Genomic DNA, 26612 nt, shown 5'->3' on the forward strand with positions numbered 1-26612 from the left:
CAAATATGGCAGGAAAGGCATGTTATGGGTCCCATCCATTAAAGAATGCCAGCTGGCGGGACTCAGGAAGAGCGCCTTTTCTTATGCTGTGCCTGCCGTGGAACACCATCACCCTGGAGATAAGATTGGCCCTGCTCCTGTTGGCCTTTCACAAGATCCTGAAGACATGGCTGTGTTCCCAGGCTTGAGGGTCAGAGCATCTGTTGGAGCCTGAGAATTAGTTTTGTTGAAATATTTGTACGGTATCTGTATTGATTTTTTTAAAACTTCAGCTGCCAATTGTCTATTTTGTATTTTTTTAAAATTGTTCTTAGCTGCCTAGAGTCATTTGTTTGAGATGGGCAGCCATACAGAATGAATGAATGAATGTTTGGTTAATTAGTGAATACAGCTAGGAACAAATTTCTGTCACTGGAGATTTCCATAACACAGGATACAACAGCAACCTCTTCCATGCTGCTCAATATAAATTTTCAACCATCTAAGCAGATCAGGAAGGGAAGAATCAGGCATTTGAATAACTGGAGTTTACAACTGAGCATGTGGGAAAAGGGCCAAGGAGAACATGGCCTGAGAGGACAGCTGGCGGAACAGATCAATTCTACTGAGCAGACAGGTTTTCTACTGCTTTCTACAAACTTGGCACAATCATGTTCATTTTACAACCAGGATGAACTACCATTGCAAAATAATGTCTATACATTCATCCCATCTAACAGTTAAACAGCCCCAAAATGTTGAGAAATCTGCTCTATTACAATTTCAAAACCAAAACAGATGACCTGACTTATGAATTTTCACTTAACTTTCTCTACTGCCAGAATTTATCTCATACAGATTACATTTTTATGTGACACTAATATTTTTCAGTTTTGAAAATAATTCTTACTAATTTGTTAATGTACATGGCTAATCACTTGATTGTTATTTAAGGTATTATTTATTCAAATAAACAGCTTGTACTTTCTGATTTTTATAGCGTGATTTACCAGAAAGCTTACTAGAAATCCATTTTAAGGTCCATTTTAATTCTTTTTTAAATAAGGAAAATGTTCAATTGGTTTCTATTCCTGTTTTATAAGTTGGTGGTACTCTTTATGTAGAACAGGACACAAAAGTGTAATAAGACACATTTCTCTGTGACATATCATTTTAAAAAGAGCTAAAAAGTGTTGGATGGGGCAATCAATTCCAGAGAATGGTCAGGTAAATTCTGGTTTTAGTTTCCAAAGCCCTTCTCCATTTGACCGCCTATGAAAAGTGCAGAGATTTCTTAGGAGCTCTCGGAAGACACAAGACTGTTCCATGGTCAGCTTTGATTCAAATTCGTGCAGTATTTCCTGAGTGCTAGCTTGACCAGGCACATGGGCCTGGAAAGCTATGAAGTTCCGGATATCCAACAGCAATTCATCATGTTCTGTTGCTGTGGGGGGTACGGTGATTGTGTGCTGGAAACTCCCCTCAGTTTGATCATCTCTCCCCTGGGATCCAGTCAGATGATTTCTTTCTCTCATTTTAGCCAGCAATGAAGATGAGTCCAACACACTTGAAGAGGACTCTCCTGCTCCTGCTTGTCCATCAAAGTGAGAAAGTTTACTTGTATTCTCTTCTCTCCCTTTCTCAACATCCTGCAAATACAAATGGAAATGTTGGAAGGAATTCTCACATTGTAGAATGTAAAACAGTTAACGCTTATCAGAAAAGTTCTTTCTGATTTGTGTGATGCCAGTATCCAAAAAGCAGGGTAACTCCCTGTACAACCTAAAGAATCATTTTTGGGATGTGGTCAATCAGCAATTATGAATTCTTCTCAAAGCAGCAGCACTTAGCCCATATTTACAAATTTATTAAGGAGAATATTGTGAAGGACTTTGACAAAGACTTTGCTGAAGTTCAAGCACATTATGAATATGGCATTCCCCTGATCTACTAAACTAGCAACACTATAGAAGGAGATAGTCTTATCTTGAAGAAGACATTTAAGAAGCCTCCTTAGATGCTATGGGGCTTACTTTTGAATAAATGGGGACAAGCTTACATTGCAAAACTGCAATTTTATGCACACTTTCCTAGATATGGTCTCCACTGAACACAACTGAACTTCTGAGTAGTTGAGTAGATGGCATTGTTCTCATGTCCCACCCACCTTTCTTCCTTACTCTCACAAACATGTAAACCTGTTTAAAGGAGAGCTCTTCCTGTCCTTCCTCTGCTGATGCTGATCTCAGAGAAGTCAATTTATTTGCCCAAGTGGAGAACAACTCACAAGCAACCCAGCTATGAAAGATAAAGAATCAAACAGAAGGAGCCATGGTTTTCTTCTCACTGCTGTGTATTGACCTCTCCTTTTTCTCCCTCCAAGACCAATAGGAGCTATGGGAGACCATACAAATTAGTGCTTCTCAGACAAAGGAGGTGGTGAATCATATGGGAATATAGTTTTCTCAAATGTTTTGCTACTGCAACTGCCTTTAGGAAAATTTCAAGAAGCTGTCAAGAACTATCCATATACCTCCCAGACTAGCATGCTATGAGAAAAATGGAAGGGAATGATTAGTTAATGAGTAGAAGGCTTGGCTCTCTTCCCTACTCTCATGCCTAACAAAAGACAATATATTATTATAAATGGTGCTGGCATTTGAGAGCCTTGATCTACAAAATATCCATTTGCTGGCTCAACCTCTGAATTGAGCTGGCACACCCTAAGGATGACTTCTACTTAATGCTCCTCAGTTCTGAGACCTGTCATAGGACCTACTAAAATTGACCAAACCCAGCTGGCACCATAAGCAAGGAAGGACGGACTATGTCAAGTCATACATGACGCATGTTGGTCAAAGACTGCAATAAAGGTTTACCTACCTACCAAGCCATACATGATAAACTCTTTATGCAGAATCTGGATGGCACAGAATTTCTTGATCAAACAATTTGAGGAAAAAAAAGTATCACCCCCTGGTCCTGGTTTGATACATGGGGGCACTTGGTTTGGGACTACTGGAAACCCAAACACTGCTAGAGAGCAATGTTAAGTGTGTAATGCAGCCATGATTTCAGAAGCGCATGTCTCGCAGTATTAATCTGCCATTCTGCAAATCTGATGACTTCAGTGTAAAAAACTCAAATCATGTCTTTTAAGTTTTAGCATATGTGTAAAAAAATGAGGCCACTTTTTTCCACTAGAAACCATTCTTAGCTGTGCAGACCTAGTAATTTTCAGTTGTCAAGGACCCTTCCCCAACCCCCCGTATTATCTGCAGCATCCAAGTTCTGTCTTCTTATGCAACAGCACAGAGTGGGGCTTGGGTTGGAGGTGGAAGCATATACCTCAACTGGGATACAGTTTGACTGGAAAATATCTTCCAGTCTCTCTATATAGGGACATAGAATAGAACTTATTATATGACTCTTTTGCTACTTCTAGAATTGACATAAAATTGGGTGTGTTGTGAGATAAGTAATATCCCAGAACAGGGCTTTCTGAACTATGTTCTGCAGAGTCCTATGGTTCAGCCAGAAATTGATGAGGTTCTGAGACTAGGACAACAAAAAGTTCACTTGAACACAGCCAACTTTCTATCGCTAGAGCTTTGGCTCTAGATCAGGGGTTTTGGGAATTAAAAAAAAATACGTTACATGGCCTGAAAATGTTTGAATACCTGCCCTAGAAGACAGAAATAACATTCAAAACAATATTGACAGGCTGAAAAATAGGTTGAAAATAACAGAATGACATTGAACAGAAGCAAATGAAACAGAAGTTCTTCACATAGGAAACAAAAGAAGGTGGTGAGGGGAGGGTACGGCATCATTCTTTGAAAAATTGTCACATAGAGGAAAATGCTGGGTCCTGTTTCAATTATCTCAGAGGGCAGAATATGGAATAATGGACTCAAGTTACAGGTCGGCAAAATCCAATTGAATATTATAAATAAATTCTAAACAATGAGAGTAGTTTTATGATGAAACCAATTACCAGAGGAGGTATGTTCATCATTCTATGAAAAAGGACCCCTGCATCAGGATTTGAATTGGTGGGGTAACAGTGATGGAATGGAATGGCTTACTTGACCCTTAATTCCTTGACTGAAGACCCGGCCTGAAGAGTTAATTTATCTTTTTCCTTCTTTCCTCTTCCCCATCTATATCTTCTATGGCTTTGCCTTAAAGGTATGCTTTTAAGATATGTCTTGGATTTGATAGCGTATTCTGGGTTAAACTTCTGGTATTCTTGGTACCCTAGTGGATCTTGCATCAGACCAAATTAGGGAAGCTCATGGGATCTAAATGGGCCTTTCCCAAAACAGATGATGCTCTTGTTGATGGAAGAACATCTCTGGCTCTTGACATTTGAAAATTGCTTCCAAACGTTTATCAATGTGTCTTGAACCACTTAGGACCTATTCTGCTTTCTGGAACATGTTTTGGGGATCTTTTAATCCTGCATGTAATCAAGGTACAAGTAAAATGTGGAAAAAAAAATGCTATCTCCTGCAGATGTATTCCAGTTGATATTAATGATAGCAAAGACAAGAAAATGAAGAATCTGTAATCAATCAGATGTAATCACAATTTCTCAAGAGGCATACCTAATATGCTACCACTGTGGTAGACAAAAAGGAACTAATAGGAATACAGCATGCAAGCTAAGATGAACAATTGGAACTTGTAAAAATAAGATAGGTTTAGTTGCTTTTGTATTTAAGATGTGAAACTACAAAAGAATTATGTTTCTTACATTCACTATGAGTTGCTCATGTTTCAACTTGCACTTTTTTCCTGGAGTTTGGTAGGAGGAAGATGGTGTTATGAAATTTGGGTTCCTCTTCTGGCCAAATCTGCTTCTGAAATTACCAAAGAATCAGAGATATATTCTTCACAAATCAATCTCATGGCATCACAAGGAAGATACATTAACATATGGATTAATGCTGTAGGGCTACATGGCAAAGCAAAAAACAGGAAGGTTAGCACCATATACACCTCCTGCTGACCTCTACCCACAAACTACATCTATTAAGTCATCTCTTTTGTCCACTTCCTGAGTCCCATTTTTCCATCTTATTCTCACTATCTCTCCTGCCTCCTTTGTTCTTTTTCAGTGTGGCAGTTACGAGTATTACTCATTGTCCCTTTTTCTATGATTGGAGCCTTTTTCTCTCAAAGCCTAATTATTAAGGGAAGGAAATATTTTTGTGGGGCTACAACACACAGGAGAATTAGTCCTACCCTCTACTCACACAGCAATTAGGCTTAAATTATTTTCTAGGTCAAGAACCCTTTTTTTCCCCTTTAAAACTAATTTCAATGCAGAAGACAGAGCTGAGAAATGGCAGCTGTAGACTAGAGCTTCCTAACCATTGCTTTAAAGGTTTTACTCAAGCTGAATTCCCCTCTGCAAACCCCTTTAAATATTAAGGCTAAAGATGCTACCAGTAGCATGCAGGAAATATGGAGATGACCCTGCCCTCTCTGTATAGCAGAAATATACAACACAGTGGGAATATTTAAGCTTTGGGCAAGCCAGTCTTCTCATGTCCTGTTAATTTAGCCAAGAAACAAAAAAATATTATCTATCTCATAAAATAATGTAAAGATAAATGAGATAAGGCAATTTCTCTTGCCTAACAACCAAAGAGCATCAGAACATCTTGTCCTTCAACATTTTAGGCAGCATCAGTAGACTTTGCAAGCTTTCCATTTAGATACTGATGCTCCATAGATAATTATAACAACTAAAGTAGAGAATCTGCACACCTCAGCAAGAAGGGTGGGTTTGCAATTTGGTTTGGCTATTTACCTTCTCTCTGAAAAACGGCAAAATTATGCTTTTAGATACGGCCTATCACCAAATTAATAATACTTTAAGAGAAATTGTCCTGAAATGCATAAAGTAGGACAAAGTAATTGATCCAAACGGGAATGTCAATAGACTTACTTTAATCTTGTTGGGGTGGTACCAGTCCAAGTGGAAGCAGCTCCCCGGTATCGTTGTCTAGAAATCTTTAGGGCTCGGAGGGCATCTTGAGCAACACGATTAGCTTCTGCTTCCACCAGCACATAATCTGGATTAGAAGCTTCCATAATGGCATCATGCTTCATTACACTGTGTATTCCTGGGACAAGAAGGAATTAATTACTTAAAAAAAAAAATCATCTCTCCATTCCCTTTGAATGAACAGAAATAGCTGCCTGATTAATAGGCATGCTTTGCCTTGACATGATGCTTTGCAGTACAGAGGCTAAACATTTTGTTTTGAGGAGATGTTCTGCACGTGGAGTTGAAAACAATTTAATTAGAAGTGTAGAGGTAGAGTTGATCTGCCTCACAAGCTGCCTTGCTTCTAGAAACGTAGCTTCTGCACATGAACTACTAAAAACAAACCTCCAACTGTCACAGAAGAAATGGGGAGAATGCTACGATCTGTCTCACCCAAAATCTCCTTGAGGAAAGAGTCCATCCCCTCAAACTATGCTGTTGCAGAGAGTAACAGTGATAGCAAGATGAGATAGCTGATGAAGAATTCCCACACAGCCCTAGAGAGACCTGCTTTAGAAAGTAGACTGTTGCCAAAAGCACGAGACATAGGCAGTCAATCCCTGAATCCAGCATGAGTATTTCAGTACGAGGATGGGGAAGAGGTTTGCTTTTTGATTTTCTGATGCAAATGACAATGCACGAATGGAGAATAATAGGCTACACAATGAACTCTAATGAACTGGGTGGGTAAATTCCTTTCTTGTCTCAACTAATTCACTATGATAGGTTGGATATTAGTTTCTCTTGGTGGATTGGAGAGAGGTATCAAGTGGGGCTGAGCCCTCTACTCTTCAGTATTTGTGTTAATGTTAGCTAATTTAAATAAATTCCAGTCTCCAGGGCTAGATGGATCACATCCTAGGGTCCTGAAGAAATTAGTGGAGGTGATTATACAACTGCTCTCAGTAGTTGTCTAATCTTTGAGAACTCCGGGAGGACTGATGAAGTCCCATCATATCTGGGATGTTTCTCACCATTCATTGGAATATAAATTGGCACTACATATTCATGTAATGCCCAGAAGAGTGGAGGATAGCAAATGCCATTTCCATCTTCAAAAAGTGGAGTGATGGAGGACCTGGGAAACTATAGAGCTGTCAATGTGATGTCTATACTGGATAAGGTCCTCCAAAAGATTATTAAAAAGCATTTATTCTGTGATTAAAACAATCAAGTTGGTGTTCATGGATCAGATAATATTAGCTGGTAGTGGATTTGACTGAATGAATAAAGACATAAAAGACCCAGTTGCTTGATGCAAAAAAATCTTTTGATAAATTCTATAGGCAGTTTACATATGCTACATTAGCTAAATTTGGATTTCCTAAAGGATTTATAAAATGAGTCCAGATCCTGTATGCAGTCTCCACTCTAAAGCAAAGGTTAATGATTTCATCTATTTTCTCTCTATAAAGATATTAAACAAGGATGTCTACTCTCTCCTTTGATTTTTGATATATATATTTTAGAACCCTCAGACTTTGCTACTAGACATAATCTGGGATGTTTCTCACCATTCATCAGAATATCAATTGGCATTACTTGCTGATGTTTTATTGTGTAAGTTGGAACTGATGCAAATACCTACTTCCCTTTCTATCAGGAAAAAAAAAAGCCACAACTGAGTTATCTAGCTGGCAAAATTCTAAGCAGACAGAAGTGGGTTTCAGCAGTGTCCAGAGTGGTGACAGTAGTACAGGAAACAATTCTATACTGACAATGCTTTGTTGTGGGGAAAAAGAGGAGGAAGGAGTGCTATATATACATCTTCGGCTCCTGAATGAAAAACAAGAAATTAATAAATAATAAACACGCACAAATGCATTCAGACTGCAATAATGTTCCTGCTCTCAGTCTGTATCTGTCAGCAACAATTTTTAAATAGAAATAAGTTATTTGGACCTCTGTCACATTTGGAATTATTTTTTTTAACAAAACAGCACAAGAGAAGGAAACTACCTGATTTTTTGAAAAGCTTCTCCAAAACGTAATCATCACTTTTCTTTGGATCTTGCACTTCCTCACTATTTTCCCTCTGGTACTTTCTCTGCTTCACCAGGTGAGGAACAGGTACGCCTTCGAATCTGGCATCTCTAGAATGTTTGGGCCTCTTCAGTTTGCTCTTGGGATGCTCCGTTTTTGAGGTCTTTCTGGGATTAGTAACCAATTGAGGATTACCCTCCTGCTCCCTGTTATACGGTCCCTCCTTGCTTATACCACAGTCACCACCTGGAATAGCCCACCCCCTTTCCTTCAATGCTCCTTCTTCCCCTGGCTGTGCTCTGAAAAGTGGATCCTCGGCCAAATCTGAAGGTTTCTCTTCTGTCCTCATGAACAAATCTGTATTAGCAGCAGGAATGTTGGCAGGATCTTTTGAAAGAGGACAAGGGGATATTTCTGAGTTTCTCTTGGCTGTTTCAACTGATTCTACTGCTGTAACAGATGCATTTACACATTTTCTTGCTGCAAAGGAATCTAACTGCCTGGAGGTTAGCTTCGCACGACATCTTTTAGAAAATTCAGAAACGTTTGCATCGTTACGCTTCAACGGCCGCTTTGGTGTTGGAACATCGGAACCAGTTCCTGAAATGCATTACAAAAACCATCACCTGCTGCTCATGCTTTTGAATTTATTACATGAATATTGTAGTTTCCCTTTGGACACACCTGCAAATAGGGCACTGGTTTCTGTCCCCTGGGCTCCATCTGGACTGCTCAGTGTGAAGAGTTCATAGAGATCATTGGATTTGAAAAAACGTCTTTGCTTTGGATCTTTCAAAATTCTGTTTGTTAGAAACTGTTTGAATATTTGTCTGGAAAAATAATATTTTGTGATAAGTGATGCATATATTCTCTGTTCAAAACATTTTTCCTGCTGTATCTAATTTTTTTCTCTCTCACACACACGCACAATTCCACAATCTAACTCATACATGAAAATGCTAAAGATCTTAAAAGCTTAGAAAATATTTAAGGTATCAATGGAATAGAATAAATAATTTCAATAGAAGTAAAAACCCCTTGCTATGCTTAAATTCAGAATTATTCTCAATTTTCAATCACTGACTTTTGTCTACTGCAACTATAACTCAAAAAAGGTAACGATTAACTACAAAGCATTTAATCTTCTCTCCCAAGGAAAGAAGGGAACATGGGCAAAGCAACTAAAAGAAGGAGAATAGCTAGATCCAGAGCAAAAAAGAAAGAACAGAAATTAGGATTTAGCAAACCCTAAAACTTATTGTAAAACTTTCTACATTGGACTGACTCAGAAGCTACTGCTACTGCAGCATGCAGTGACAGAGTTAAACGTTTCCCAAGCAGAACCTTCCAGTTGTGTTGGGATTGTAGATCTCCAGAATTCTCAACTAGAATAGCCTTTGCAGTCAGCATAGGGAATTCTGAGCATTGCAGACTCAACACATATGGTGGGGACCAGGCTGGAGAAGAAAAGGCTAAGTTATTGTTTTCTTGGGCACATATCCACCTCTGCTCAAAGATCATGCTGGCGGTCAGTTTGCAATCAACCCAGATTAATGTTTGTGGATTACTACTTGATAGCAATGTAGAAGAGGTCTTGGGGAACATCATCTTTGCACTATACAAGGCCCCAACGCTAACATATTTTAGGTAACTTTTCTAGAAGACATCTTTCTAGGTTGGCCTTTTCTAGTCAAAGCTGACCTAATATACAGTCAGGTCCAGAAATATTGGGACATTGACACAATTCTAACATCTTTGGCTCTATACACCACCACAATGGATTTGGAATGAAATAAACACAATGTGCCTTAACTGCAGACTGTCAGCTTTAATTTGAGGGTATGTACATCCAACTCAGGTGAACGGTGTAGGAATTACAACAGTTTGCATATGTGCCTCCCACTTGTTAAGGGATCAAAAGTAATGGGACAATTGGCTTCTCAGCTGTTCCATGGCCAGGTGTGTGATATTCCTTCAGTACCCCGATTACAATGTGCAGATAAAAGGCCCAGAGTTCATTTCAAGTGTGCTATTTGCATGTGGAATCTGTTGCTGTCAACTCTCAAGATGAGATCCAAAGACCTGTCACTATCAGTGAAGCAAGCCATCATTAGGCTGAAGAAACAAAACAAACCCATCAGAGAGATAGCAAGAACAGTAGGCGTGGCCAAAACAACTGTTTGGAACATTCTCAAAAAGAAGGAACGCACCGGTTAGCTCAGCAACACCAAAAGACCCAGGAGACAACGGAAAAAACTGTGGTGGATGACCGAAGAATCCTTTCCCTGGTGAAGAAAACACCCTTCACAACAGTTGGCCAGATCCAGAACACTCTCCAGGAGGTAGGTGTATGTGTGACAAAGTCAACAATCAAAAGACGACTTCACCAGAGTGAATACAGAGCGTTCACCACAAGATGTAAACCATTGGTGAGCCTCAAAAACAGGAAGGCCAGATTAGAGTTTGCCAAACAACATCTAAAAAAGCCTTCACAGTTCTGGAACAACATCCTATGGACAGATGAGACCAAGATCAACTTGTACCAGAGTGATGGGAAGAGAAGAGTATGGAGAAGGAAAGGAACTGCTCATGATCCTAAGCATACCACCTCATCAGTGAAGCATGGTGGTGATAGTGTCATGGTGTGGGCATGTATGGCTGCCAATGGAACTGGTTCTCTTGTATTTATTGATGATGTGACTGCAGACAAAAGCAGCAGGATGAATTCTGCAGTGTTTCGGGCAATATTATCTGCTCACATTCAGCCAAATGCTGCAGAACTCATTGGACGGTGCTTCACAGTACAGATGGACAATGACCCAAAGCATACTGCAAAAGCAACCAAAGAGTTTTTGAAGGGACAGAAGTGGAATGTTATGCAATGGCCAAGTCAATCACCTGACCTGAATCCCATTGAGCATGCATTTCACTTGCTGAAGACAAAACTGAAGGGAAAATGCCCCAAGAACAAGCAGGAACTGAAGACAGTTGCAGTAGAGGCCTAGCAGAGCATCACCAGGGATGAAACCCAGTGTCTGGTGATGTCTATGCGTTCCAGGCTTCAGGCTGTGATTGACCGCAATGGATTTGCAACCAAGTATTAAAAAGGGAAAGTTTGATGTATGATTATTATTCTGTCCCATTACTTTTGGACCCTTAACAAGTGGGAGGCACATATGCAAACTGTTGTAATTCCTACACCGTTCACCTGAGTTGGATGTACATATCCTCAAATTAAAGCTGACAGTCTGCAGTTAAAGCAGATCGTGTTTGTTTCATTCCAAATCCATTGTGGTGGTGTATAGAGCCAAAGATGTTAGAATTGTGTCGATGTCCCAATATTTCTGGACCTGACTGTATGTTAAGGGATATTAAAAATACCCCCAGTAATACTGATTTTATAACTGACATATATTTTTATGGTATATCTACAATGAAATATAATTTTGGTCTACTGACTCTTAGAAGTGGGAAAGATTCTCTCCAGTATGGCCTCTGCAAGGAGCTGTGTCTGTAATGGTATAAATTTGGGAGACAAACAACATCTTGCTTTGGAACAGGGTGCTCTGGTTTGCCTCCTACGTAAGAGGCCCTCTATGGATCCAGCTGTTGATAACCTTTGTCTTCAATCTGCCCTGAAAATTGACTAAGTGATGGAGATCCAACTGCAGAGTGTCCCAGGGGAAGTGGATTATCTGGGCCCCTTTCACTCTGGTTTCAGGCCTAGAAATGGGACTAAAATAGTATTACCAGAAAGGTAATCCGGCAATTTGAAGTAAGGTATCATCAATATGCTGATGATACTCAATTAAATATTGCCACCCAAGATGCTTAGAATTATTTAATTTTTATATACCTATATCTATATAGGCTCCTTGACTTCATAGCAATGAAAAACGAAATCAGAGGAATGAACAAAAGAAACTGTCAAAATAATGAGCAATTTTAATCAGCTTCTCATACACTGGAAACATACATATTCTATTCATGTCAAAATGATAACATTTCTATATATCCTAAGAGTCTGTTTTCTAGAACAGCTATTCAAAAAGCCAGCCAAAGAGGAAGAGATCTTAAACCTCAATAATGCTCAGCATCTTTTCCAAGGTGATTTAACAAAGCAACTGGTGACCGTAAAACTGCTACTTTCCATAGACCTGGAAGTGGACATTTACTGAAAAAAATCTAGAACACTCACATTTGCTTTCAGAAGAACAGATTTCCCCAAATGAATGGTAAAAATAAAGTGGAAAGGGAAAAGTAAATCTTTCAAGAATACTATAAATATTATCCATGTAGAAGCTCAGCTAGCATGTTCTACTCTGTTCAAAAACGTTGGCTCAATGTCTAAGAACACTCCAGTGCTGTTAATCAGCAAAGTTAAAGGAGCTGCTGAATGTAAGACTTGTTCAAATGAAGAGAACAACCAAGTTCAGCAAAGACAGCTCAAGATGACAATGAGGATTCATTCTGCTCCTCCAGAGACGTGAGAGGCATATGGCCAAGAACATCCTGAAGATGGGGGGCAGATGCTTCTGCCTTAACTGGCTTTTTTAGGAGGAGAAATTGAGGAACTGAGACAAAAAGAAGTGACAAGGGAAGTTATAGGCCATAATGATGAATTAAAAACAAACAAATCACTGGGTCCAGATGGTATTTCCAGGAGTTTTTAATACATCGAATGGGAAATAGTTAAACAGCTAACAAAAAGAAATCCTCAAGGGCTAAAATTTGCCACTAACTTTAATTTTTAAAAAGAGGTTGAGATTATTCATGTATATATTACAAAGAGGGACAATGAGACCACAGTTAGTTTAGCATTTCTTACTGGCAAATTAGTGAAAAACTTCATTTAAGATTAAAACATCTGCAAACTCAGCCTTTCCAATCCTTTTTAAGCACCCTCACCAAAAGCTTGTGAACAAAGTGAGGACTTCTCCTGGACTGGTCATAGAACAACAGAAATAGAGTAGCAACAAGTGGCCCATCATCACAAGCGAGAGAGGTCTGCAAAGTGAATCCCAAAGCCTTTTTTGGGCCATAAAGTTAGGCATAAACAGAGAGATGGCCAAATTTCCTGAAGACAGTAAATTATTCAGGAAAGGGAATGGAAATTCTCAGTAAACAGTTGCAAATACTGTGGCATTAAATCCATGCTTCACATATACATAAAATGGGGAGCCTGATCTGGCAGCGACTGACTGTGAGAGGCTATGGGAAGCAAGGGGTTCGACTAGATGGCCTCTAAAGTCCTTCCCGACTTTGATCCTGTGATTAGAAGTAGCAAAAAAAAAAAAAGCAAAAAAAAAGCCCTTTTTCTGACGTGCATTACTTACGCAATTGCAACAGTTCCCAGGTTTGGGGTTGTAAGGAGCCCTATTCACAGTGTCTCTACCACTTTCCTCCTGACTTTGGAAGCTGAAGCTTATATGGCTCACTGTGAGGTTTTTAATAATTTTTTGCTCCCCTTTGGACCAGCTTATCCACCTTTCTGGATAGAGAGGTGAATGGAGGGAAGGATGGATGGATAGATACCACTTGGTTTTTCATGGTCTTGAAAAGTTGAGTTGGTGCTGTAATTAACTATTCTAAATCTGACACTATGACCTGGACAAGAAGATGATCTCCAAGGGGTCCTGAAAGGGGCTACACTGTTCCTAATGCAGCTCATTATAGTTAGGGAGCAGTCCTCAACTGAGGAGTGCTATTGGGTGAATGATGTGGCCTAACCACTGAGTGTTTAAGTTGCCTCTGTGGCAAACAACTTCCTGCAATGGCAACCTTTCCTTATGAGAAATAGCCAGGCCACAGCCACATCTGGATCACTGCACAAAGAATATTAAGAAACTTCAAAATATGCAAAATGCAGCACTGAGTTTGTTAATGGGGACTGCACAAAACTGTTAATTAGTTGTCCTGGCTTCCAGTCTACCTCAAACCTCGGTTAAAAAAACCTTATGTTGGTTGATGGAACCCTAAACCAGAGAACTTCTTATGCCATGTGAACACATTTGGCTTCATAAGAATGAAAAGCACCGAGTGGAACTTTGCTTCCACAGCAGAATTCACCCTTCCTGAGTGGAATGCTGTGTGTGAGACCAGAGAAGCACATCACTGGCCCAGGAGAGACTCCATTCACGTCTTAAGGACCAGAGCTTCTTCAGCATGGTTTTCACTGTGCCATCTGTGGATGATTCTCAGGCCCTGGGGACGGATAGGGCAGGGCACACTGTAAGATGCTAAAATGGCTTTGGCAGAAGAAAGGTAGCTTGCCAAGTCAAGAGGGATGGGGGGGGACCAAGTTATCCTTCTTTCCCTCCCGGAATGCAACTCCACTGTTGTGTTCAAAAGCTACTGAAAAAGCCCCCTCCCCTCAAAATCACTCAAATCTTTTGTCTGTTTGGGATCCCCTTCCCAAACTAAACTATACTAAAAAAAAGGACAGTTGTAGCATCATCCCAAGTTTACTTCCAAAATAACCATGCTCAGAGCATGGTTTGAAGGGACATAATACAGCATACAGACTGCAGCTAAGGAGGCCCGGAGCAGATTGGTATATGGATGGGAGATCATTTGGAAATCCCCGGTATACCACCTGAAGTGACATCAGGACAAAAGGAGGAGAAGATGAATGTAAAGGGAATAAGTAAATCCTGCAGCTTAAACTTGCATCTGGTAGAACAGCAGCAAATGAACACAGTAGCAACATCACACTGACCTGTGGTAAATCTTTTCTTCAATAGTACCTGCAGTAAGAAGTCGGTATACAGTCACGTTTCTTGTCTGGCCAATCCTCCATGCACGTTCTCGAGCCTAGAACACAAATATCTGCTTTGCAAATAACCTTTTCAGACAGTACAGAAGGACAAGGTAGTCTTACTGCTGGAGTAAACACTGTTACCAAAGCTCTTAATACTCATCCCAACTTTCTGGCCATCCTCCCACGGTGGCCCCCAACACTTGTTTTCCTGCTAAACCCTCAGATGCTAGTTATCTCTCAGGGTGCAGAGCAGACATAGGATAACTTTCGGCATGAGAATAAGACCAGGGCAAAAATACCTCTCTGCAAGGGCCCCTCTGCCTGCTTTATTGAAAGGATGAGACCAAGCCAGTTCAAGGCAAGCAATTTTGATGCAATGTGGAGTTTGGCCTCTTGCCATTAACATACAAGAAATAGCAATTAAATACAGCGGTACCTCTACTTACGAACGCCCCTACGTACAAAATTTTTGAGATACGACCAGCTCCGCCCCCAAAAATTTACCTCGATGTGCGAACTCTGCCTTGAGGTACGGCCATTTTTCCACCCTGACACGTGGTCCGCGGCCATTTTTCCGTCCTGACACGTGGTCCGCGGGCGTTTTTCTGCCCCGCCACGCGGTGCACAGGCGTTTTGCCGCCCCGCTGCGCCCGACGCGTGGTGCACGGGCGCTTTTCCGCCCGACGCACAGCGTGCGGGCGCTTTTCTGCCCGACACGCGGGTGTTTTGCCCCCCGCCGTGCGGTGCGCAGGTGCTTTTCCACCCGACGTGCGGGCGTTTTGCCGTCCCGCCACGTGGGCATTTTGCCGCCCCTGACGCGTGGTCCGCAGATGCCAGAACGGATTAACGGTAATTACATTGAACCTTATGGGAAAATTTGCTTCGGGGTGCGACCAAATTCGGTGGGCGGAATGGATTAACCGTATTTACATTGAACCTTATGGGAAAATTTATCTCAACTTGCGACCAACTTGACTTGCGATCAGTCACGGAACGGATTAAGTTCATAAGTAGAGGTACCACTGTATCCTGAATCTGGGGCTTTACTGAACACTGTACACAAAATAATCTGACTCAATGAAAACATGCTTTTATTAAATGTACAGTTCTTTTCCAGTGAACCTACCTGAGTGTCTGTGCTGGGATTCCAGTCAGGGTCATAGATGATCACTCTGTCTGCACCTGTTAGGTTAATACCAAGCCCACCAACTCGAGTAGTAAGAAGAAAGACAAATATGGACGCATCCTATAAAGATATGCAAGGAAAAGTTTTAAGTAATCCATCTCGCTATCTCAAGAAATGTAATACTAGCAACAGGTGAGTCTTACATTTCATTTTAAACTTGGGGGCAGGGGGCATCCATGTTTTCATGTTATGTAATTTTATTGCCCTTGACCATGGAAGCAATCAATACCCATAAATATTGCCTTATTTCAATAATGGATTGCATGAGACAAACCTAGAGAAAAAAGGGCAGAAACCTTTAATATGGTTATATAGCAGGAAAGACCTATCATACAACTGTCTGCAATTTGAGAGTCTTGATGGTGAGTTCAGGCCAACAGAAACTATCACCTCGTTCCAAAGTAACTCAAATAAAATCACACTTCAGTAGTTGACAGCTTTCTAAAGAAAGTTTGCCTGAATCCTCAGCACTGACATTTTGTTCAGCAAACACTGTAAATGAGGACAACAGCAACCTTTCCCATAATCACTCTTCCACCTGAATTGCAAAATCTGATTTAATCCACTCCAGGGAATTTCCAAATGGAAGGAATAAGTTCAGAAAGTACACTTAAGATGAAGCAAGAAGGAAAAAATAAGAGCATCATCTGAAGCAGACCAGCGTTTGAGGAATTTTAAGCATAAGGTGTTTGGAATGTGGAACCTAGCAAATCTTATAGCTCTATGCATCTGCTGTTAATTGGTACGTTTTGGGCATTGCTCTTTTGTTGTTAACCCTTATCGAACATATACGAAACTTATGCTTCCCCAATGAGGACCAGGCATCTTATGCCTTACCAAGACTTTCTCACCTCATTGAATCTCATAATAAGAGGCTGTCTTGAGGCAACTGTTGTGGTGCCATCCATTTTGAGATAGGAATAGTTTCTTTGCTTCAAAAACACTTCAAGGATGCGCAGCATCTGCAGCATTGAAGAAAAAAATCTTGCTAAACAGGGCTATCTTGTTATAATCTCTAGCAGCATAGATTACAGGGGATATTTACCCCACATTTAACAAAAGGCAGCATTTAAGCTTCACAAAGCTGAATGCCTACATTAAGCTCCTGTATAAAAGATGTGTCCATCCACACATCCCTAATGAACAATGTGGGGAGTAATCCTCATCAGCATATTTCTGCACTCATTTAGTTTAATGTAGAATTTACTAAAGAATAAAAATGAAGATTTGAGTCCAAAAATGGTATAGTTACAACTTGGAAATACTGAAGGAAATGCTATTACAAGGAGTAGCAAGGTTTGATTTAAAGCACACCTGCAAATGGACAGGAATAATGGCTTGAACTATCCAGCAAGGAATGACGATCTTCCCTGGGAAACTATAGCCTGGCAAATGTTGCTAAACTGTCACTTCTAGAATTCATCACTGGCTATATTGGCAGGGGTTGCTGGGAAATATAGTCCATCAAGTTCCAGAAGGCCATTCCTGGTTTATTCCAATGAATGTATACTGTTGCAAACCAGCTTCCAATTTACAGCAACGTCTCAGCAGATATTCAGCATGCTTCTGATATCCTTACCTGCCTAGACTGAGTAAACAGTAGCACTCTGTGGCCCTGTTTATGCCATATTTTCAGCAGAGACTCTACGACTATCATTTTCCCAGAATGTTTCCAGAATCCAAACTGATCTTCTTCTTTTAAGTCTTCATCAGGTGTACCCTTCAAAATCTTAGGTCCACCAGAAAAGATGTCTGGATGGTTGCAAATTTTTCTTAGGGATAGAAGTCCTGGGAAAATCTACATAGAAAACATAGCCAAACAAAATCCTATTAGGAAGCATCTGATGAACAGAATCATAAACCAATTTATAAATGATTATGCTGAAAACAGTTCTGAAAGGCAAAGTCAATGGGGAAACCTGACTCCCGCAGAGTTTCTGAGTAAGTTTTGAACTCACATACAGAGAGAGAGAGAGCGTGCGCGCACGCACGCTTTTAACTAGATTATGAAATGTGCCTGAAAGATGGTCTGCATATGAGGGAAAGAATGCCTGTTCCTTACACAAGGAAAAAGTGGCAAGAGTGAATGTAAAAAGCATAGAGGGATTCATTGTTAAGTGGGCTTGGCAAGAGGTCTGACTGAAAGGGTAGATGAGAGAGGAGCAAAATCTGAGAAGGGCAGTTTGGCTTTATTCAGGGCAAAGGATGCACAGACCAGATTTTTTGCTTTTTAGCAGGTCACTGAGGAATGTATAATCTTTTTCTGGCTTTATTCATTTAATAAAACAGAACAGAAAAAAGAAAGAAAGAAAAAAACCAACAAAAGAAAAAAAGGAAGCAAAGCAAAAATTATGTATATACATATAAGGCTTCTCAGAAATGTATATATATAAAATGTGTACATTATACGAATGTGAAAAAGCAAGTGTGCTGCATATTTGTATGCATGAGAATGGAAGGCTTTATCAATGGATCAACACTGAGCAGGAAATAAGACAAGGACACAGGATATCCACGTGGTTCAATGCATTTATGAATAAAAATGTAAGAAATGTTTATGGTGAATGTAAGAAGTATATCGACACAGTCCACTGTTTTGGATGTGATCTGTTTAATCAAAATATCATCCTCTATTTTTAAGATGAAGCTCAGATCACATGGTAGGTCACACATTACAGGATTACTGATAGTTCACAATCTTTCTCTCACCGCTGTACTTAAAGCAGCGTATAAATTGTTATGTTGTCTTGGTGAAATCAGTTATGGTTTACTTATTTTGTCTTATTTATATTGATACTGTAAGGGTGGCCCCAGTCCTGCTGGTCTTTCGGATCCTTACTGGCTCTTCCCCTAAGAGCTCTGGAATGTGTGCATACACATTGTGTATGATCTGAGATTTTTCTGAGGAGCTTCAACTTGGGGGGGGGGGGTTGGTTTCCTTTTTGGAGTTTTATGGATTGATGCTGTTCTTATTCTGTTCACTGCCCAAAGCTTCACTGGAGACATGGGCAGCCAAAGGCACTGATTGATTCTTTTATGTCACTTAAATTAAACAAATCTAAGTGGCTTTAAATATTTTGACACACATCGTTGTCACCATAGTATATAAGAAAATAACCAATAAAAATACATATCAAAGCAAAAATACAAAAATGCACAGTGAATACAATAATACTTTTACCAAGTGCCCATCACTCATTCCATGGTAACATACTCATCGTTCGCCTCAGCTCCCTGAAGTCTCTAAAAGACAATCAGGTCTTTACCAGTTTCCAAAACATCAAAAAGGTGCTGCTCTCATCTCAGGGGGAAGTTACTACACACAAGAAGGAGCCCCCATCAGAGAATGCTAGCCTCTGAACTCCTTCCTGTCGCAGACATGGGGTGATGGATGGGCAGATTCTACGTAGAGTAGATGGTTCTGAAAATAATCCCTGGCCCAAATTATATAGAACTTAACAGGATGTAACTAGCACTTTGATACAATCCAAACTGTTAGCCCTATGAGGTAGACCAGATCAGGAAGCTGACTCCACAGTCTAGAATTGTACTTTGACATAGACTACAGTAACATGATCTTGCAAATCTGTGTTTTCCTTTCCCTCCCTCTGATACCCCAGGGAGTCAGAGAGAGCCTGCCTCAGTCTTTTTTAAATACTTTCTTGCCTCCCTGGGCTTAACACATTCTTCTGCACCTGTTGTTGTCCTAACCACTTCTGGATGGCTTCTCCAAGATCATTTCCATGGCTCCCTACACTAACAACCAATGTGTTTTTTGCAATATTGGCATAATACTGAGTAATTAGCTGCAGCTGGCAAATGTTCTCTTGCTCATGGCTTCTAACTGCTATGAATTGAGAAGAACCTCCAAATGCAGATCTGTTGCTTTTGGGATAACATGATCCTGCCTAGAAGCAAAGATGGCACCATACTGGAATCAGCTGGCTTTTGAATTAGCAGCCACCCTGTCTTGCTAGATATCAGTATTAACCTCTTTCTCCTCATCCAGATCCTCACAGCCTCCAGATATCACATCAAGACTTCTACAGCATGATACATTCAGTTTTAATAGAGATATACAGCTGGGGATCATTAGCATATTAATGATAGTGCACCCCATATTGCCAGATGATCTTCCCCAGTGACTTCATGTAGATGTTGTTTAAAGTAGGGAGAGATTTGAGCCCTTCGATACCTAATATTGGAGTCCAGCCTCTCCTCCTCTAGATACTGACTGGAATTTCCACTCAGGAAGGAGTGCAGAACAGTGCCCTCTATCCCCAACCCTTCCTGGAGATTTAGAGGGACACTCCAAGGTCACCAAGAGATTAAGCAGTACAAAGGTCACACTACTCATATCCAAATCCTGCTGTAGATTATCTATTGAGAGCAACCAATGCAACTGATGTCCCATGCCCAGGCCTGAACCCCAAATGAAAAGGATAGAAAGGTAAGCAGAGGTGGCAGTGAATGGTGTTAGTTTAAACTAGTTAGATTTTCTTTTTCTTCAATCTTTGCCTTTAATTTATTCTATTTCAAATGGCAATAATATTTTCTTTCAGTAACCTCCTAATTGATTTCTTTATTGCATTTTACCTGCATTTCTCTATTGAGAATCTGATAGACTTCTTTGGAATCAATAAATTTTTTGTAAAGTTGTAGCTGTTCATCTGTCAAGCGACAAAATAATACCTAAACAGAGACATTGAAGAAGTTATTATACTTACATAATACCATAAATAAAGCAATAAAATGACAAATAGAAATCTTCTCCCAAAGATTTTACAACTTATGAATTAAAATAAATGTGGCTTTCATTACTGGGATTAGCATCTCCATGGTGAATTTCCAAGCTCCTTGGCTTATCTATTAAAACTCACAATATGTCATGCCCATCATGCAGAATGTAATCACACTTTATCTGCAAGCATAACTTTTAATTAATTTCAGTTTGTGAGATGAGTTCCCCTGTCTATGAATATCAGAATGCTCTACCAAGCAATATGGCAATCTCCTACAGACAGATGTAATTCTCAAATATCACTACAGATTTCTCGATTTTCAGGACATCAGTATTTTAATTTTAACATATGTTCTTAAACTTAACTACCTTAAGTATTCACTGGAATAGAAAAGTGAGTTATAAACTGAACATTCTTCCTCTGCCATAACATACTCCTGATAAGCATTCACTATGCACTGTAAACGTTTCCCAGATATTAGGTAGCAGATTGTAAAGATAAAGGAGAATTTAAATGGGTCAAAACCACATATCAGAAGATAGGTCCAGGAGAGGCCATGGAGGATTTTATCATTATGTTTGGAATAAATATTAAATTCTCTGAAGCAGAAGGAATATGCTGTGTCTGGCTTGGTGTGCTTTGACTTTGTGCTAGCAAACTGTTGGTTAGTATCTGCCTCCTTAGAAGGTTTTGGCATAGATTTCTCAGAGTAGACAGGTGAAGATTTTGTGCAATGTCTATGATGCCATTTTTGCATTTCTAGTTGAATCAGGACCACAGAGTTTCTTGGTCAGACTGAGTTGACATAGGTAATAATTCAGGTTAAGCACCAAAATATGAATCAGGGATTAAAAATCATAGGCTAAGCCTCTGTTTAATGTCCTGTATAGGTGTGATATCCCTGATTGAATGGATGTGGAACAGTCCATTAATGAAGCTGATATTCTATGTGGTTAGCTGTGACACAGATTGTTTTGTATTTTCCTCTAGCTGAGGCTCATTCTCTGCCTGGGCCTTCATCATTCCTAGGTCTAGGCAGTGACTGGGGAGGCCTGAGGAAGACTACAAGGAGAAGGCTATTAAATAAGGGGACCATTAATTTTCTTTTTACCTGTACTGGAACAGCTCTTTATCCTTATTTGGTTAACTCTGCTTTCAATGTACAACAAATGGTTTAGCTGTTGCAGAGACAGAGGCTATGCTAGAAAGCTGTTGCACAATACCTGGCTTGCAACAGTACTTGTGAAAAAGTAGCTGATTATAATCAGCTGAATATGAACCAGCAATGTGATGCAGTTGTAGAAAAGGGTATTTTTTTTCAATAGAAGTATAATTTAAAAATACTAATAGATTTATGTTACAGGAAGGCAGATTCCAACTGAATGTTAGGGAAAAAAATCCTAAGAGCAATTTGATAGTCTGAGATTTAATTTCGATTCCTGCACTGAACAGGAAGTTCCAGCTCTATAACTTGTTTTGATGTGCAGCAGATTTAAGATCAGGGTTGTTACTGTCCAGTGTGGCTCTTCTAGAGCATTCCCCAAGAACTGGGTATGGGTTTTGCTCCATCTCTCCCATAAATGTTTGTCAGTGGATCTATTCCTTGGGTAGCAGATCATATAAATCTTTGTTCCTCATCTTGGAACTATTTTTTTTTTCTCCTTTGGAGAGTGACCTAAGGAGCCTGAGTCGGCTGTCATCCAGAAGAAATAATGGAAATAATGGAAACTTACAGCAGGAGTGACTGCCTGGAATGTAAGGAAGTGCAGAACTGCAAATCCAAAGCCAAAAAGGAGCGCATAAATATTATGCAGGGGTTCAAATTTTCTGAAAGATGTCACATCCAACTCTGTACTGTGTAGGAGTTTCTGCTCCCCTACAAATTCACTGAAACATACTGTTTGGCCAGGGATGGTAAAGTTCAAAAAGTTGACTCTGAGAAATGCCAGGGCAAGCTCTGTGTCTTATTCTATGACTGGGTTCCATCGTGCTGCAAAGGGGTATGCATTTACTGGGTGGTAGGAGCGAATATAACCAGAATGGGTAAGAAAAACCATGATTTCTTGGGGGTGTCTGCAAAATAATTCATGCTACATAAATAACAGCACTATACATTCTAATTCAATGATACATGCTGACATCTTTCAACAAAGATTTATTTCCAGGATTATTATCTACTTGAACAAGGGGCAACCTGTCTATCTAAGATCTGATCTCATTTCAACTTCTTAAATTTAAAGTTGGAAATAAAGAAGTAATGCTTTATTCTGCTGGACCAAAATGTCATTAAATCATATGTGGCTTCATATTCCCCCCAAGTAACCATCTGACCAAATGAAAGTGAGCTGTGCCTCCTTTTCCTCAGGATGAGAGGTTATGTACCATAAGTACCTTTCTCCTTCCAGTGATGTGTTGCTCAAAGCACTTCTTCATATGAAAAGTCTGTCTCTGAGAAACGTTAACATGTGAACAGGGAAATTATGCAATTGAAGATACCTGCTCATTTTTATCCGGTAAGGAGAGGCTCATCCGAACGTCTGCCTTCATTCTGCGCAGCAGGTAGGGGTTAATTGTATCCCGTAAAATACATGCACACTTGTATGCCGTTTTTACCTTTGGGAGAAAAAAAATGCCAATGCATTTACTATGTATTTCTCATTCTTTTTAATTACAGCATGAAAATGATGGGGAAATAATTTATATATTTCTTTACCAAAAACCAAACAATCAAAACCTAGTACCAAAGGAACAGAAGTGATATGAGTCACTTTGCACCCGAGGGATATGCCCCTAGCTCCATTGATCACAGATGTTGCCAGAGTTTGAAAGCCCAGGGTTAGGAAACTGAGCACAAGTCAGATGAAGGAGGACTCATAAGGTCCTCTGATGCTCTCTTCTCAACCTCAGACATTAAGCAGCAGAATTGGAATAGCTTACCTGTCAGTCCTAAAAGGCAAAAAATTAGTCGAGGCTATTTAACAAAAGCATATCCATGGATGAGAGAGACTATGATTAGAATACACCAATCCTTAGTTATTAGAAATTGGGGAGACATTGGTATCTGGCTGTAAAACAAGCTATTTAGCAAACAAATGTCTACTTCCATGTTGAAAAAGAAAAGAATGAAAAACAATAGTAAAAGACTTTTGCAATGGAGGGCAGAAAAAGGCTGATTCGAGAAAGAACCAGAGCAGATCCTGACAGCAAAAGGATCCTTTAGTCATGGCACCCTCCTTGCCTTCTAGTCTCCTCTCACCAAGCAGAAACAGGGCCTGTCATGGGACATGTGGGGCACTCTTAAAAGGCTTTTGCCATTTTACACATCCATAAAATTTCATTCACCTTTAATGGTCTAACATCCCTATTCTGCCATTTCTCCATTAAAGTAAGTATATTTACTATACTGGACATAAGTTATGTACCACCACTGAACATAGCTATGTTTTTTTTTCAATGTTCTGATACATATTTTCTGATGCTTTAACTTTTTATTTTTGTGTAATGGACACATGCCTGCTAAGATATGTTTAAGGACTGTATGAGGATATACATGCTAGGTCTATAAAAGAGCTTCCTTTCTTTCTTTTTTAAAATAATTTTTATTAAAAGATTTTACCAAGATTTTAAAAACTACAGAAACATAGAAGAAATAGAAAAAGAAAAAGATTATAAAAGGGTAAAAGAAAAAGTGAACAACAAAAAAGCAAGAAAAAGAATCCAATCTTCTTTGCAGCAGTTACAAGCATAGCAATTACCATCTCTGCCCTCACACATTCACAACACAGTTCCCTTTTTTCCACAAACAAACCTTTTTAATCAGTTACTCCCGAAATCAGCAGTTCATTTTTAACCATTTTCAGCAAAGTCTATAAAGGGTTTCCAGTCTTGTATAGATCTATCAAAGAACTTTCAACGGTCTGATGCTACAACCATTCTTATCTTTACCTGAACTGGAGAGGCATTGGAATATCCTCCCATGGTTATGGGAACAGAAAACTGCTCCATGAAGACAGGTAGTGTTCCCAGTTTTCCTGGAAATACAAAATCAAAGAGGGACCACAGCTCCTTGAGATTGTTTTGCAGAGGTGATCCAGACAAGATGATTCGATGAGGGGTGGAGAACTGCAACAGGAAGAAAAACTGCCATGTCACACTGAAACCCAAAAGACACATGGTCTGCTTGAATGATCGTATTTTAGCGGGTATAGTACCTTCAAAAGTGCTGTGCAATATTAAAATGGACTAAAATCATGGTGACAGCTTTCACTATTACCATTTGGCAGAATTACTCCACTTAAAATGATTATTCTTTCTAAGATTTTGTTTATGTTTCAAATACTCTCAATCTCACTACCTTCTATACGATTTCATGCATGGCAAATAATTTTCTCTTAATTTATAGCTATTAAAAAACTCCCTATGACCAAGACCATATAACAAAAGAAAAAGTATGGTTGGGAATCAACCAAATTCAAAACATTATTTTGATGTTTTCAATTAAAACATTTCCTATAATGTAAATAATATGTTAAAGATACAAAGTGACTTAAGCACTGGGCTCCCCACTGAATAAGGCAAAACTATCCCTGGAAATAGTGGAAAAATAGCTGAGTCCTCTTACATCTGCCCTTCTCCCATTTCCTTAATGATCCTCTTTTTAAGCACAAGGAAAAATTTGTTCAGTGCAAGGAATAGGGAGATAAAGGATTTTATAGAATTAGAGTTATGGATGGAAACACTGTTGATGCTGAATATACTTTGAAAAAGGATTAGTCACAAGCGCTAGTTGGGTTTCAAAAGAGTCAAGCTCAAATTTTTAATTAGTGAGCTTACCAGAACTCATTAATTACACTCATTAACCTCATTTGGGAAATGGAACACATCTACTTCATTTAAAATCAAAGGAAACCTGACAGTATTACCCAAACGTTTTGTAATAAGAACAGTAGGTTCACTTGAAAGTCTTAAAAATTCTGGGATGCTGATATGAAAATTAAGCTCAAATTAAAATTAAAAATTAAACTAATATTAAAAATTAAACCAAAAATTAAGAGAAAAGGCAGTGAAAGGGAGGAGGAGGAATTGTTGAGAGATGGGGACATACAAGTTTAATAAATTATTATTATTATGGTTGGTCACACAGTCAGCCAAATGTTTAGACTGGATTTGGCATTTTTACTTATCTCTCAAGTCCTTCCCAAGGACCTGGGATAGGAAGATGTTAGTGTTTGATGGTGTTGAAGGTATTGTCGCAGGATATAATCTGTTCTGAGTAAAGCTCCCTTTTGCAATTGACCGATGGTGATTTTGTCAATGCCGATGGTCTTCAAGTGGTGCTCCAGATGTTTTGGGATTGTACCTAAGGCGCTTATAACTATTGGTACTATCTTTGCTTTCTTTTGCAGTATTATTATTATTATTATTATTATTATTATTATTATTCAGAATGTATGCACTGCCAAGTTATTTCTTCAATTCCTCACCTATGCAATGTTTTGCTTAAGGGCTCACAAAGAAGAATAGAGTCATGCATGAAGAAGGAAATGAAAGAAGGACAGAAAGGTTTCAGAAAAGAAAGATGGACATAAAATGAGGTAAGATGGATAAATACAAGTGTTAGTTGGACAGCCTGAAGGAAAGAGCAAGAACATAGGAGAACATTCACTTTTCCTACGGCCTTTGATTATATACCTCATGCCAGAAGATGGAACATATGAAGACTTATAGTAGGTCTAGAACATCAAGGCATATTTACAATCAATCAATTGCCAAGTTTATATGTACAGACAACAATATTTATTTTTAAGAATTATATAATAGTAAATATACCTTGCTTGAATATTATTTAATGGAAAATAAGTTGGAGGGTTTTCAGGCAGCAAATAACAATCAAAGACAATC

The 26612-nt window shown here is 39.3% G+C and overlaps 1 protein-coding gene across 3 annotated transcripts in view; it reads right to left on the bottom strand.

Moving 5' to 3' along the window:
- Window positions 1–963: 963 nt before the first annotated feature.
- Window positions 964–26612, bottom strand: part of ERCC6 (ERCC excision repair 6, chromatin remodeling factor) — a 74767-nt gene continuing 49118 nt past the window's right edge. For all 3 annotated transcript variants that reach the window (XM_088139410.1, XM_088139411.1, XM_088139412.1), the window contains exons 10-21: window positions 24657–24833; window positions 23208–23324; window positions 20566–20661; window positions 17549–17767; window positions 16821–16931; window positions 15910–16029; window positions 14742–14836; window positions 8708–8853; window positions 8000–8623; window positions 5939–6116; window positions 4739–4844; window positions 964–1628 (exon numbers count right to left, since the gene is read on the bottom strand). In XM_088139410.1, coding sequence (XP_087995536.1) covers window positions 1203–1628; window positions 4739–4844; window positions 5939–6116; window positions 8000–8623; window positions 8708–8853; window positions 14742–14836; window positions 15910–16029; window positions 16821–16931; window positions 17549–17767; window positions 20566–20661; window positions 23208–23324; window positions 24657–24833 — 2415 coding nt within the window. In that variant the 3' untranslated portion in view covers window positions 964–1202. The remainder of the gene's footprint in view (window positions 1629–4738; window positions 4845–5938; window positions 6117–7999; window positions 8624–8707; window positions 8854–14741; window positions 14837–15909; window positions 16030–16820; window positions 16932–17548; window positions 17768–20565; window positions 20662–23207; window positions 23325–24656; window positions 24834–26612) is intronic.

This window comes from Python bivittatus, unplaced genomic scaffold (assembly GCF_059951505.1).
Source record: "Python bivittatus isolate LINGU-HERP-01145 unplaced genomic scaffold, Pbiv_v1 ctg000210_np1212, whole genome shotgun sequence".
Classification (NCBI taxonomy): Eukaryota; Metazoa; Chordata; class Lepidosauria; order Squamata; family Pythonidae; genus Python; species Python bivittatus.